Source organism: Camellia sinensis, chromosome 13 (assembly GCF_055761805.1).
Source record: "Camellia sinensis isolate YWXY chromosome 13, ASM5576180v1, whole genome shotgun sequence".
NCBI lineage: Eukaryota > Viridiplantae > Streptophyta > Magnoliopsida > Ericales > Theaceae > Camellia > Camellia sinensis.
Window position 1 is genome coordinate 5,512,590 of NC_138973.1, and position 14,366 is coordinate 5,526,955.

Below are 14,366 nucleotides of genomic sequence, written 5' to 3' on the forward strand. Positions count from 1 at the left end.
CTCATTTCATTTTTTTTTTTTTTGTCTTTGTTTTTGCTTTTGGCCTCTTTCGGATATGTGTATTTTTGTTGAGATGAACATGAAATAGAAGTTTGAAGCTTTTTGCTTCCATTTTCTTGCAAAACCATCTTTCTTTCCCTTTTCCTATTATATCCGAATACATATGAATTATTTTATAACTCGATCAAATTTATTTACTACTATTAAAAAAATTTACATCAAAATCAACACCCAAAAACTAGTTATATATATATATATATATATATATATATAATTATGAGTAAGGATACGTACCATAAAAAAATATAGATGTTGTTAAAATTGCACTAACTTTAAATCCATGTCATGATTTAAATTTTAAATATTTTTATAAATATTTGTTAATGTTTATGATAAATTATTATTAGTGCATATTAAAGGAGGAATAATTCTTAGAGATATTTGGAATGATTTAAATAAATATATTTTTTAATTTTTTATGAAAAAAATGTAAAAAAATAAAGAAATGATACGATATAAATAAATATATTTATATAAATTATGTCAAATACTTCTTAATAATCACTTTTTTTTTTTTTAATTATTCAATAATAGTCATGTATTTGATAAGAGAGAATAAAGGGGAGAAAATGATAAATATGATTGCATATATTCTTAATAGGCCATGCATAGGTCTTCCAGATGCGATTGCCATCAATTGGACAGGCCTTGAAGGAGGAGCGGGGATGAGGAGAATGAAGGTGAGTTTTTTCGCTGTTATTGTTTAAACAGCAATGATTTATCTTTTTAATTTGAAAATTTTAATTGAGTATTAATGAGATAAAAATTTAAAAAAAAAATAAGATTAAAAAATCACATTAACGAGTAAAGCCTACTCTTAGAACTCTTTTAAAACTTTCAAATATTTTATTATTAAAAATATATGTACTTTTTTGTGTCTTTTGTTAATTTGTTTCTTGGGACGCCATAAAGTTGGTGGAGGACAGGGCAGAGTGGGGAGGGGGAGGGCAGTAAGAATGAAGCGTATTGTTATTTTAAGCGGTGTTTGGGAAAATTGGTAAAAAGTTAATTTTTTAATTTTTTTTGATTTTTTGATTAAAAAAATTTGGTTTTTTGTAGTTTTTTTCAGTAATTTTTTGTGTAAAAAAATCAAAAAATTGACTTTTTACTAAGTTCTCAAATTGTCCCTAATTAAGGTTTGGTTTTTCTCCCGTCTGAACAAATTGGAGAGTGCTATTGAACTCGTAAAGGTTCACCCCGATTTTATTTGAATAATTTGAATCGTTCAATATGTAAAACTCGTCAAGTATTATATACTAATAAAAAATCACATTGATAGAATATCGATAGTTACGTGATCACATTAGTTCTGTATAAAAAAATGAATTGTGAAAAAATAAATAGTTGACAGAAATCTGATCCGATAAAATACTTATCAATACTCTATCAATGTGATTGTTTACAGACATATAATAGTCGACGAATTTTACATATTGAACGATTCGAATAATTGAAGCGACACACTCTCCAATTCGATCATAGATGGGAGAAAAACCAATCCCTTTGATTAAATTGTTAGACTTATGTTTCAAATATGATGGTGTAGTAATTAATTAAATATGTAGTGTAATTTTTTATATATATTTTGTAATTATTAATTAATTATTCCTTTAATAAATCATTAAATTTAAAAAAAATTGTCTAAAAGTGTAAATTTTATATTATTTTTCATGAATGAATTAATGGGGTGAGATTTGGTTTGGATGAATGGATGAAGTTTTTTGGTGGCATCTCCCTCTCTCTCTCAGATGATATTGATGCTGACGTTGGTGGCGTGTTGTCCGTGCTATGCGGCGGTGCGAAACCCGCTTAGCCATTTAATGCAACTGCGCTTCGTCATTCATTAATTAGGGGGTTTGTACAAGTGGCACCTCATAATAATGGAACGTGTTACCTGTATTATTTGATATATCAATAAGGCACTGGTTTGTTTTTTTTTTTTTTCTCACAGATCAAATTGAAAGATATTATTGAGTCCATAGAGGTCGTAACGGGTTTTATTTTAATAATTTAAATTACTTAATATATAAAAATTATCGGGTATTATATGTTTGTAAAAAATTACGTTAATCGAATATCGATAACTATCTCATCAGATCAATTTTCTATCAACCGTTTATTTTTTTATTGTTTATTTTTTTTATATAAAATTGATTTGTTTACATAACTATCGATATCCGATCAATATGATTTTTTACAAACATATAATACTCGACGAATTCTTCACATTGAACTGTTCGGATTATAAAAATGGGTCCTGTGATAAATCCTCACGGGCCCAACAAAACTCTCGAGTTCGATCTGGGACTTGAGGGAAGCCAAACCCTATTAATAAATGTATTAACATATGTGATGATATTATTATTAATCTCATCTATTATATACATTACAAATATTCAAAACTTTTAAAATTATGTCACATTTTTTATTAACACACTAATTGATATATTAATTAATATATATAAGGTTATTCATACTGAAAACAACAAACACATGCCGTCTCATTTGAAAAGTTAGTTATTTTAATTAATTTTTAATTTTTTTACTATTTTAATTTAATTAAGAAAGTTATGTTTTGAAAGAAAAGTTGGCTACTATTAATACACTAATTTTTTTTATATAGTTAATTTGATGGTTATGAAAGAAAAATTAAAATAATTATGAATTTGAAGTGTTACTTTATTTCATTGATTATTTTAACCTTTTTTTTATTGATTATTTAACTCAAATAACCCTTTCCAATCAAGGCCAATAAATATTAACCACATAAATATATTACTTAAAAAAATCATTTTTCTGGCACTGTAGCCTTTTTGTAATGAAAAAGTTTAAAAACACATAAAATTTTAAATACATAATGCATAGATCATAGATGTTCTATTTGTGAATTTTGTGTTTGAAATTTTCTATGCATGTAATGTAATTGAATAGTAATCAGCTTGTTTAGTTTGGAATTTCAAGATTTAATTTTCAGAAAATTAAATTCTTTTATTTTCAGTGTTTTTTTTATTTTCACTGATTTTTTTTAATATTTTAAGCAATTTTTTTAATTTTTAGATATACCTAACATAAATACACTTAAAAAGTATAGTATATGTGAAAATAGCAAAATTATAAAAAAAAAATAGGAGAGTTCAGTACATTTTTCATGTTATTATGTATTTATTAATTTTTAAAATATTTTGTATAAATATTTTACTTTTTAAATATATCTAAGTAAGATACATCTAAAAAAAATTGTTTAAAATTTAAAAAATATTCACTAAAAATAAAAAACATGAAAAATAAAAAACTCAATTTCTAAAAAATTAAAACCAAACATGCTGAATAGTCTTTCAATTCACTAAGCCTCCGTTTGGGAAGTGGGTTAGTTTTTTGGCTTTTTTAGCTATTTTAGCCTGGGCTAAAAAGCCTAGTTTGGAAAGAACTTTTTGACTTTTTTGGCTTTTTAACTTTTTGGTGGGGTGGCTTCATGTTAAATTACAAAATTGCCCTTCTACTATTTTTTGTGGAACGGACCTCATTACCTCTTTTGTCCTCCACGTCAGATTAGCCATGAATGGACCGATTTTTTTTTTTTTTTTTTTTTTTTTTGTAAATGGTTTTTTCAAGGGGTTTTTTTATTTTGATTTTCATTTTAATTTTAATTTTTTTTCATTTTCTGTAAAATGATAAAAAGTGAGGTTTTATTTTATTATCCTGTATATTTTAATTTTTTTTTTTACAAATGGTTTTTTCATGTGTTTTGTATTTTAATTTTAAATTTTTTAAAAACATAATAATAATAATACTAATTTTAATTTTAAATTATAATTTTAAAATAATGATAATAATTTTAATTTTAATTTTAATTTTAAATTTGAATTTTAAAATAATAATACTGCTAATAATTTTAATTTTTAGTTTTATTTTATTGTCCTGTGTCTTTTAATTTTTTTCATTTTATTTTCAAAAATGAGTTTTCATGTGTTATATTTATTTGTAAATTACATGGTGAATGGTAAATTTAAGTTTTTATGTTTTTTTTTATAAATATTTTTGAATGAGACGTATTTTTGTCCTTATTTTTTTTTAATTTACATTTTTGTCATTTTTTCATTTGTACACATTAATTTTTTTTTATTTATTTGTAAAATTACGTGACAAATGGTAAAAATTTATTTGTAAAAATTTAAATAATTTAAATATTCAAAAAATTATTTTAACAAAAAAATTTAAATAATTTAAATATTCAAAAAAATTAAATAATTTAAAATGTTAATATTTTAAATTTAAAAACAACTCTACACTCAAATTGTAACCGAACACATAAAATAAAACTCAAGTAATAAATTATTTTTAAAACTCATAATGAAACACATAATTTGAAACTCCATACTATTTTCACAATTCTACACTCAAATACATAACAAAAAAAGTCAAATATTTAAAACTATTTTTATGAAATAGAGTTTGAATTTATTTTTATAAAATATTTTAACAAAAAACAAAAAAATATTTTTAATTTTTGTTTTTTCAACTTTCTTTGTTTTTTCTGGGAAAATGTGTTTTTTGGGATTTTTTTTTTCTTTTTTTTGGTGCTGCCGCATGCCCCTCTTTCATGAGGGGTAGTTTCGTAAATTTCCCTTAGCGTTTCTTCTTGCCAAGCAGCTGTGGCTTTTTTGTCCTTTAGTGGCTAAATAAGCCTCTTTTGTCATTTAGTGGCTAATTTAGCCTCCACCAACCTTCCCAAACTATGCCTAACTTTTTTAGCAAATATGTAGACAGATTGGAAAATAAAATCAAATATCATTGCTCCAAAATTGTAAGCTCATATTCAAAAAATAAATTGATTCTATTTAAAATTGTAGATTTTACAATTTTACACTTAGTAGTTAAAAAAGTGTGTATTGAAAAAACAATTAAATTAAACTCCAGAAATTACCCTCTAAATTAGGAGGGATAGTTCAAATACAATTATCAAATCGGAATCAAATTATTTTGTATCAAAATCCAATTATTTTTTGGTTATTTAATTTTTGTTTTATTTGACAGATTTCACGGTTCTATTTAATTTTTAAAGATAAGATTAGTTATTAATTCATCGTACAACTAAACCAAGCTAGTCAAAATAAGAGAAATATGGTGTCTAAAATTGATTATTTTAATTAGTTTTTAGTTTTTTTTTTTTTATGAATAAACGTACACAAAAGTAGAGAAAGAATAGTTAATTTTTTTTATAATGACTTTCTATCTTTTTGACTAAAATAACTAATTGCGAAAACAAGCCTAAGTAAATTAGCAATTGGGCCGGGCCGCACTGAAAACGCTAAAAAACTAACAAAGACGTTGTAGGATTATGTCTCTCGTTGGCTGTCTTTCCTTCTTTCCTGGGCAGGCCCAATACATTTAAGTAAATAAGCTTAACAATCAACCCAACACAATTCATGGGCTTGAAAATACCAATTCGGTGGGCCGCTCTGAGCCCAAACCAATTGAGAAGTGTAGAAGGGGAGGATCCGGACTCGAATGTAAACAACATTGCTCGAATCGAAAGTCACGTCTTCTTCGCCCCCTTCCTCCACTCTCTGCACCGTCGCGTCGTCGGCTCACAGTTGGCGGCGAACTCACCTTTTTTGGGAGACAGCGCTTCTCAATTTGTACAGAAAATGCGAACAGTACTCTCTCTCTCTCTCTTTCTCTCTCTCTCTCTACAGACATGCGTGTGTGTATATATATATATATATATGCATCTACATCTACGTTTGTGTCTATATTGTTCCAGATTATTTTTATTTTTATTTTTATATTTTTATTATTTGGTGCGAATGTCTTTGAATTTTCAGCTCCTAATAGCAACTGAAGAATCCCATTTTCTTCTTCGACTCTTCAAATGCAGCATCCTAACCCTAGACTCCATCAAGGACTGTATCGCTCAGTCCTTTGCTGACATTTTCTGTGGCAAGTCCAACATTGATTTTTTCGATCAAAGGTATCTAATTTTATTTATTTTTTAAAATTTTAATTTGGGTAAAAATGGCTCATTCTTGACTTAAACTTATACCAAATTGAGTTTTACTCATGTTTTTTTCACCCAAATCTGTATCAAAATTAAATTCTGAGTGCTTCCGGCTTATATCTGAGTTTGTCTATTGGAGCACTTTCTATCAAATAAATCTTTTATGCCGTGATTGGTTAAGGGATTTGGGAAGGAAAAAGGAAAATGGAGGTGAAATGTAAATAAAATATATGTACATTTTACTAGTTTCACACATTTTTTTCTTTTTCTTTCCAAATCACTCAACTAAACACAGCGTCACTCAAAAGGGCTGGAGTTGGCCATGCATTTTTTTTAATAATTAACTCTTACATATATTTGTGTCATCTCACAAATTATATATGTGTGCGTATCTAGGTATGTACTTGTAAATTTTCTTGTTTGTTTTTTGTTTTTCCTTTTTACAATGAAATCTGTAGCAGTTTGCACTACAACCCACATTGTGAATATTTGTAGGCACGATGGAGTACTGCCTTGTGCTCTTCAAGATATCATTGAGACTGTTGGTGATCAGTGCCAGCAACAGAATAAAGATTGTTTCTCACAAAGAAAGGATTGCAATGATAAAAGAGATTTGCGGGCAGTTTTCAATGTATTGGACACAATGCTGAAAGATAGTTTGGAGCGTTTAAAGACGATGAGGTCAGGATTTTGATTTTAGATTTTTTTTGAAGTGGCTCATTGGAAAGTAGTAGATTATAGTTCTTCCCATTACAAGATGAAAATATTATGGAAGCTCTCAATTTTAATAATTCCATTTGTGCTAATTTTCAATTGATACGTTTTAAAATATTTATATCCATTATTGAGATTGTTGTTGTTTGAACTTGCACAAGTGTCCATGTATTTGAAGTTATTGTTGCTTAGTAGTGTAGTTTGATTAGGATGTGAAGTTATTGTTGTTGCTTAAATTGCCTACTTTGGTTAGAAGGTAATTTTGAGTTTGTGGTGTGCAATATGAATAGATTGTATAGATTGCACTTCAGTTTTTGCTTTTGAAGCTTTGGTAGGGATGAGAATTTTTTTCCTGACATCATGATTTGATGCACCCCTGGTGTTACACAATCCAAAGCCAATTTATGGAGACTACAATAGTAAAATTCATTGCAGAGCTCACTGTCAGGTGCTATTCTGTCATTTCTTAAATGCGTAAAGTTCTGAATCTTCTGATGTATTTTTGAATCAACCAACTAAAATTTGTATAGGATAAAACTACATGTTGAAGCTTGATGTGCTCCTTTTTATGGTTACTCTCGTGCCTTTTTCTTTTGTCTAATCAGTTACATTTTTAGTTGTTTTATACATTTGGTTTTCTTATTTGCAAGCATGGACACTTAGAGGTTCTTCACCCTTGTCATTTGGTGTGATTATGTTATGCCTGTAGGAAATTATTTAGTTCGTAAATTTACTGTTTCTCTAAACTAAATAGAGCGTTTCTAAATTCTTGTATGTCATCTCGTAATAGTTTCTATGAACTTTGTAGGGAAGGCATATCATGGGCACACATAGGCCTATGCGGTCGCACTTTTGAAGGAAGTTACACTCAGCATGTAGCCATTATTAGGGCTTTGTGTTTGGAAGGTAAGTTGGGAGCATCCCTATGGCTTAGGAAGAAGATGATTTGGAATGTTGTAATTCCAGATGTGCTTACACACAATTATTTTCTTAATGGACTTTGTAAAACTGGTGAATTGAAGAAGGCAAATTGGCTTGTTAGTGAGATGTTATATTGTGGTCCCAGTCCCAACTGTGCTACCTATAACACTTTAATGAAGGGTTATTGCCTAATTAATAATGTGGACAGAGCTCTCAATGTTTTCTCTGCAATGGTGAATTCTGGTGTTATGCCAAATAGAGTTTCCTGTAACATTTTAGTACATGCACTTTGCAAGAAAGGACTATTGGAGGATGCTAGGAAGCTTCTTAAAGAAATATTAGATGAAAATTGTGACGAGGGAAGATCAAATTTAATCACTTCTACAATACTCATGGATGGTCACTTCAAGAATGGAGATACGATGCAAGCTCTTGCTTTTTGGGATGAGATGCTCCAAAGGGGTACCCAAATGGATGTTATTTCCTATAATGTTATTATTTATGGATTTTGTTCGAGCCGAGACGTGACAGTTTCATATAGATACTTATCTGAAATGTTTAAGAGTGGCCTTATTCCCGATGTTTTCACTTACAATACACTTATAAGTGCTCTTTGTAAGGAAGGAAGGATTGATGAGGCTTGTTATATCTACAGTGTTATGTCAAGAATGGGGGTGGCTCCTGATCATATCTCATACAAAATGCTCATTCAAGGCCTCTGTATTCAGGGGCATGTAATTGAGGCTAATGAGTTTCATGTTTCTATGTTAGAGAATTTGATTGTACCTGAGCCTCTCATTTGGAATTCTATAATTGATGGCTATGGTAGAAGTGGAGATATTCAAAATGCTCTCTCCATTAGAGATCAAATGGTGGCATTTGGTGTCTTGCCCAATGTAGACACAAATTTTAAAACATGAAGTGTTTCAACACATTTCAAAATTTATGTTACAAATGTCCACTGTTTAGTTTTTGGACTAAACAGTGTTGATTATTTGAATAGCAGGTTCTTATTTCCGATCTGTATTTCAGATCGTTAATTACACATTTTATACAAATGAAACCTCCGATTAATGAAGAACAAAATAAACAACAAAAGACAATTTAAAAAAAAGAAATATTTTATTAAGATTGTTATGGGTTTTGAACCCTCGAATACAAAATACAGTTTGGGTTTGGAACCCTTTACCTATTCATCGCCATTAGCGTAGGCTCTTGAGTTCTCTAAGCTTCTCTTCTTCTTTCTTGTAACGATTTGTTTAGCTCTCAATTTCTTTCTCTCTCTCTCTTCTTTTTCACTTATGATTTTTCTGATCCCCCGGTCTTGTGTGATGGTCCTCATATTTATGGAGGGCCATCAGGTGATAGGAACGCTTCATCTTCATTTTGAATTTCAAATTGAATGATAACGCCTATTTGAATTTTGAATAACAGCGCTATCTGATTAATCATATATCTGATTAACCGGATTGATCTTTGGGGTTTCATCCTGTGTGGTGTCCTTGCTGTAGGCTCTACAGGTGTCATCTTTCGTAGGCTCCACGTGTCATTTGAACATCTTGAATAACGTCGTTAAGATACGACGTTGTTTTATTTATACACTTCAACGGAGCAAATTAATCATTTTGGGAAGTGATTACCTACAACAATCTTATTGTAGGCTCTATGTGTGTCATTGACTGTATTTGAAATTTAAACATAAATTTGGTTTAAAATTTATGTGCCAACAAATGCCCCTCGTGACTTGTACAAGTGAATTTTCTTAACTGTACGAGTCACGACAATTTGGCACTTTTATGTGGATGATCTTTAGGTCTTGGATGGGATTATTTCCTAGCCTTTTTTTTTTTTTTTTTTTTTTAAATAAAGGGTTAATTGCCCTTTATAGTCCATGGGCCATTTACTTCTGTTGCATGGGTCCTTTTTGTGGACTTGAAATTTTTTTTTTTTTAAGGGTCATGAGTAAGGTCCAAGATTTAATTGGACGTTTCCTTTTGTGGACCTCCAATTTGCCACCATTTTTTTTTTTTTTTTTTTTAAGGCTATAATGGACCTTTCCTTTTCTAGGCCACCATTTTAATTGGGCCTTTTCTTTTGTGGGCCTCCAACTTGCCACTATTTTTTTTTTTGCAGTAAATTGTTTTCTAGGCCATCATGGATTTTTCTAAACCATCATGGACCTTTTCTTTTCTAGGCCACCATTTTTTTAAATTGGGCCTTTTCTTTTGTAGGCCTCCAACTTGTCACCATTTTTTTACAGCAGATTTTTTTCTAGGCCATCATGGATTTTTCTAGACCATCCTGGACCTTTCTTTTTTTAGGCCACCATTTTTTAATGGGCCTTTTTCTTTTGTGGGCCTCCAACTTGCCACTATATATATATATATTTTTTTTTTTTTTTTGCAGTAAATTATTTTCTAGGCCATCATGGATTTTTCTAAACCATCATGGACCTTTTCTTTTCTAGACCACCATTTTTTAATTGGGCCTTTTCTTTTGTGGGCCTCTAACTTGCCACCATTTTTTTTTTACAGCAGATTTTTTTCTAGGCCATCATGGATTTTTCTAGACCATCATGGACTTTTCCTTTTCTAGGCCACCATTTTTTAATGGGCCCTTTTCTTTTATGGGCCTCCAATTTGCCACCATTTTTTTTTTACAGCAGATTTTATTATTATTTTATTTTTTCTAGGCCATCATGGACCTTTCCTTTTCTAGGTCACTATTTTTAATTGGGCCGTTTTTTTTTTTTTTTTCTTGGGGAACTTACTGATAAGTCCCATGTAACAAGTTCAAAATCCAATTAATCCCAAAACAAAATATTTGCACCAATTAGTCCAACACATTTTTAATTGTTACCAAAAAATCCTTTTTTTTTTTTTTTTTTAATTTATAGACACTGTTCACATCTTACTACCGTCGGACTTCCGTTTAACGGTCGCTGGAGACTCACCGGAATGTCTAGAATATTGCCGGAAAAAAAAAATTAAAAAACATGTTATGAAACTGTAAAATTTTACAGTTCTAAAGAATGTTATAAAACTGCAAAATTTTACAGTTTTAAACCATGATTCATTCCAGCACCAAAAAAAAAATTTGAAACTGCAAAATTTTACAGTTTTCACCGCCTGTAACTAAAACTCGAAAACTGCTTGTTCAGAATTCGAAAATTTTCTCCATTAGAACAGAAAAACAGAAGTGTATAGCAGAGAGAGAGAAAAAAAAAAAAGAGATCGAAGGGGAAAGACGGATGTCTAACCAAATCTGTGTAGATCTACTCAGATCTGATGTAGATCTGAGTAGATCTATATCAGATCTAAGTAGATCCATTCATCTTCTTCGTCGGAAAATATATCATCTTCTTCGTCGGAGTTGATTTCAATGCTTGGTGGTTATCAATGAACCCCGATCAATGGAGAAAGATATGATCAAGGAACTGTTCTTCTTGAACTCGGAAGTGGATTCGTACTTTTGGGAAGTAGATTATGATGCAGAAGATTGTCCTCTTCCATGACAAATACGGTGACAGAAAAATGTAGAAAAAAAAACGAGAGAGGAAGGGAAGCAAAAAGCAGAGAGAGAGGAAAGGACTTTTGGGTGTAGTGAAAAAGTTATGGGATTAAATGGAGATCACATGTTTCCTATGGGACCTATGGGTAATTTCCCCTTTTTTTTGGGGGGGCCTTCAACTTGCCACTTATTATTTTTAGGATTTTTTTTTTTTACAACATATATATAAATATTTTAGGAGTTTGGGATTGACATTGGTAGGATTTCTAATCCTATACAAACTCTTACTTAGTATTTCAAATCCTACATAAACTCTTGCTTCTTTGAAGTATTTTAGGAGACCACTACCTCTTTTCTTAAGCAAGACTTTTCCTTTATATTACACCTTTTCAGATATTTTTTCTCTGTAGCCCTTTTTTCCCCTACAGATTTTTTTTCAGCAGATTTTTTTTTTTTTTTTTTTTTTTTGCTTCCAGAAAATTTCCAGCAGCTTTTTTTTTTTCCTTTCCAACAAAAGCTGTTCTTCTTGTACTTTAAAGAAGGTGCCAAAAGAAATCCTTCAAATTCCTTTCAATCCGGTATACTTCCCTATTTGTTGCTTCCTTTTTTTTTAACACCATGTATTTTTTTTGCTTAAGAAGAGTTGCTTGTTTAAAGACCAAAAAAAAAAAATCTGAACAAGTTTAGTAACTTGGTCATGGCATCTAGCAATCTACTTATTGTTGAGTCACAAAATCTGAGTCACAGAACCCTTTTTTTTATTTCCCACACTAGCTTCATCTTCTCTTTTTTTTTTTTTTTTTTTGTAGACCATGAATCTAAATAGGCCAACAAAGGATTTCAAAAAAAAATTTCAAACTATTTAGCAGGTTTTTTTTTTTAAAACCCTTTTTTTTTTTGTAGACCATGAATCTAAATAGGTCAAACAAAGTTTCAAACTGTTTGTTTGTTTGTTTTTATTTATTTATTTATTTATTTATTTTTTTATTTTTAGAAGAACAAACCAACGCAGATTGCCTTTTTTAATTCCCACACTAGCTTCATGGATATCATGTTTTTCTACCGTCACAACCCATGTAATATCAGGAGGTTGTAAGTCATAGATGGTTGAGCCCACGTGGCCCAAATGGTTTTGAGATGCTTAATCAGCTAGGTATTTTCCTTCTCCATTGTAGTGGGTAGCCAAACTATCCCAGATTCTTGTCATCAACATATTTTAAAGGCCTCAATTTAATATATGTTTAAAGGCCCCAATTAAGAAAGCATGGGTTCTGTTGATTTGTTCGGTTTCTTGAAGAGGACACACAGACTTTTCTTGTTTGAAGAAAAAAAAACCTGCTATATTGTTTTTTTTTTTATACTTTTTTTAACAGCAAATATTTGTTTATTTAGCAGATGTTGCTAAACCCAAATATGAACAGACTTCTTCTTCTTCTTTTTCTTTTTTTTTTTTCTTTTTTTTTTTGGAATCTAATCTAAATCTAATCTGGCACTTTGTTTTTTCTCTTGTTTTGTTTCTTTTTTTTTCTTTTTTTTTTATTTTTTTTATTTTTTAATCTAATCTAAATCTAATCTAATTAAAGCCATAAAAATATAAACAAACTTTTTTTTTTTTTTTTTAAATCTAATCTAATCAAAGCCTGCCCCCTCGTGATTCGTGCAAGTGAATTTTAATTGTACGAATTACGATTTTTTTTTTTTTTTTTTTTTTTTGCAATTATTTTACACCTTTTCCCCTCTTTTGCAGGCAACACGCAAGGCGTCAGAGTTTGTTTGCAGGTATCATTGCTCTTTCCAACCTAATGGCAATGAGTGGCTTGAATCATTGGCAGTGATTGTGTCCTTTCAACCCAATGGCTTGAATACTTGGCAGTGATTGTGTCCTTTCACTCCAACGGCTTAAATCCTTGGCAGTGAATGTGTCTGTCACCCCAACGGCTTGAAACCTTGGCAGTGATTGTGTCCGTCACCCCAACGACTTGAGTTCTTGGCAGCGATTGTGTCCTTTCACCCCAACGGCTTGAATCATTGGCAGTGAATGTGTCCGTCACCCCAACGGCTTGAAACCTTGGCAGTGATTGTGTCCGTCACCCCAACGGCTTGAGTTCTTGGCAGTGAATGTGTCCGTCACCCCAACGGCTTGAAACCTTGGCAGTGATTGTGTCCGTCACCCCAACGGCTTGAAACCTTGGCAGTGATTGTGTCCATCCAACGGCTTGAAACCTTGGCAGTGATTGTGTCCGTCACCCCAACGGCTTGAAACCTTGGCAGTGATTGTGTCCGTCACCCTAACGGCTTGAGTTCTTGGCAGTGATTGTGTCCATCACCCCAACGGCTTGAGTCCTTGGCAGTGAACGTGTCCATCACCCCAACGGCTTGGAGTCCTTGGCAGTGAACGTGTCCGTCACCCCAACGGCTTGGGTCCTTGGCAGTGAACGTGTCCGTCACCCCAACGGCTTGGGTCCTTGGCAGTGAACGTGTCCGTCACCCCAACGGCTTGGGTCCTTGGCAGTGAACGTGTCCGTCACCCCAACGGCTTGGGTCCTTGGCAGTGAACGTGTCCGTCACCCCAACGGCTTGGGTCCTTGGCAGTGAACATGTCCGTCACCCCAACGGCTTGGGTCCTTGGCAGTGAATGTGTCCGTCACCCCAATGAATTGTGTCCTTGGCAGTGATTGTGTCCGTCACCCCAACGGCTTGTGTCCTTGGCAGTGAACGTGTCCGTCACCCCAACGGCTTGAGTTCTTGGCCAAGGGGCTTTTGTTAATCTCTTTATATTATGACATTTTTGCCTTCACTAACCATTTTTATTTTATTTTATTTTATTTTATATATATATATATATATTTTTTTTTTTATTTAGGAAGCATGGACAAGACCCTTGAACATCTTCGACGTGATGAGAGGGACGTACTGGATAAATCTGGTCCGAAAATAATTCGGCACAAACCTATCACTGCTTTATTGTCACCCACCGAGTTGGACCCCTACATCCCTTTACATACGGCTTCCGAAGACTTGGTTTAAACAGGAATTCGAAACTGCTGTGAGATTCTCGAGAAAGGGCACTCAAAATCAATTGGTTCATTCCCTGTCTCAATCCTTCGTCCATTTTCTGAGGACCTTGACTGCTTTGAATTTAATACTCTTCTCAAGAGAATGA

At 31.6% G+C, this 14,366-nt stretch overlaps 1 protein-coding gene across 6 annotated transcripts in view; it reads left to right on the top strand.

Moving 5' to 3' along the window:
• Positions 1-5,578: 5,578 nt before the first annotated feature.
• LOC114256640 (pentatricopeptide repeat-containing protein At5g24830) overlaps positions 5,579-14,366 on the top strand; it is a 31,097-nt gene continuing 22,309 nt past the window's right edge. For 2 of the 6 annotated variants that reach the window (XR_014348175.1, XR_014348173.1), the window contains exons 1-5: positions 5,579-5,717; positions 5,886-6,031; positions 6,554-6,739; positions 7,581-7,678; positions 12,951-12,982. Coding sequence is in view for 2 of the 6 variants with exons in the window: in XM_028196296.2 (XP_028052097.2) it covers positions 5,709-5,717; positions 5,886-6,031; positions 6,554-6,739; positions 7,581-8,613 (1,374 nt within the window). In the remaining 4 variants the exon portion in view is untranslated. Of the gene's footprint in view, positions 5,718-5,885; positions 6,032-6,553; positions 6,740-7,580; positions 8,812-12,950; positions 12,983-14,066; positions 14,288-14,366 lie in introns of those variants that run through there. The other 4 variants (XR_014348172.1, XR_014348174.1, XM_082901309.1 and 1 more) reach the window with 3 other exon arrangements.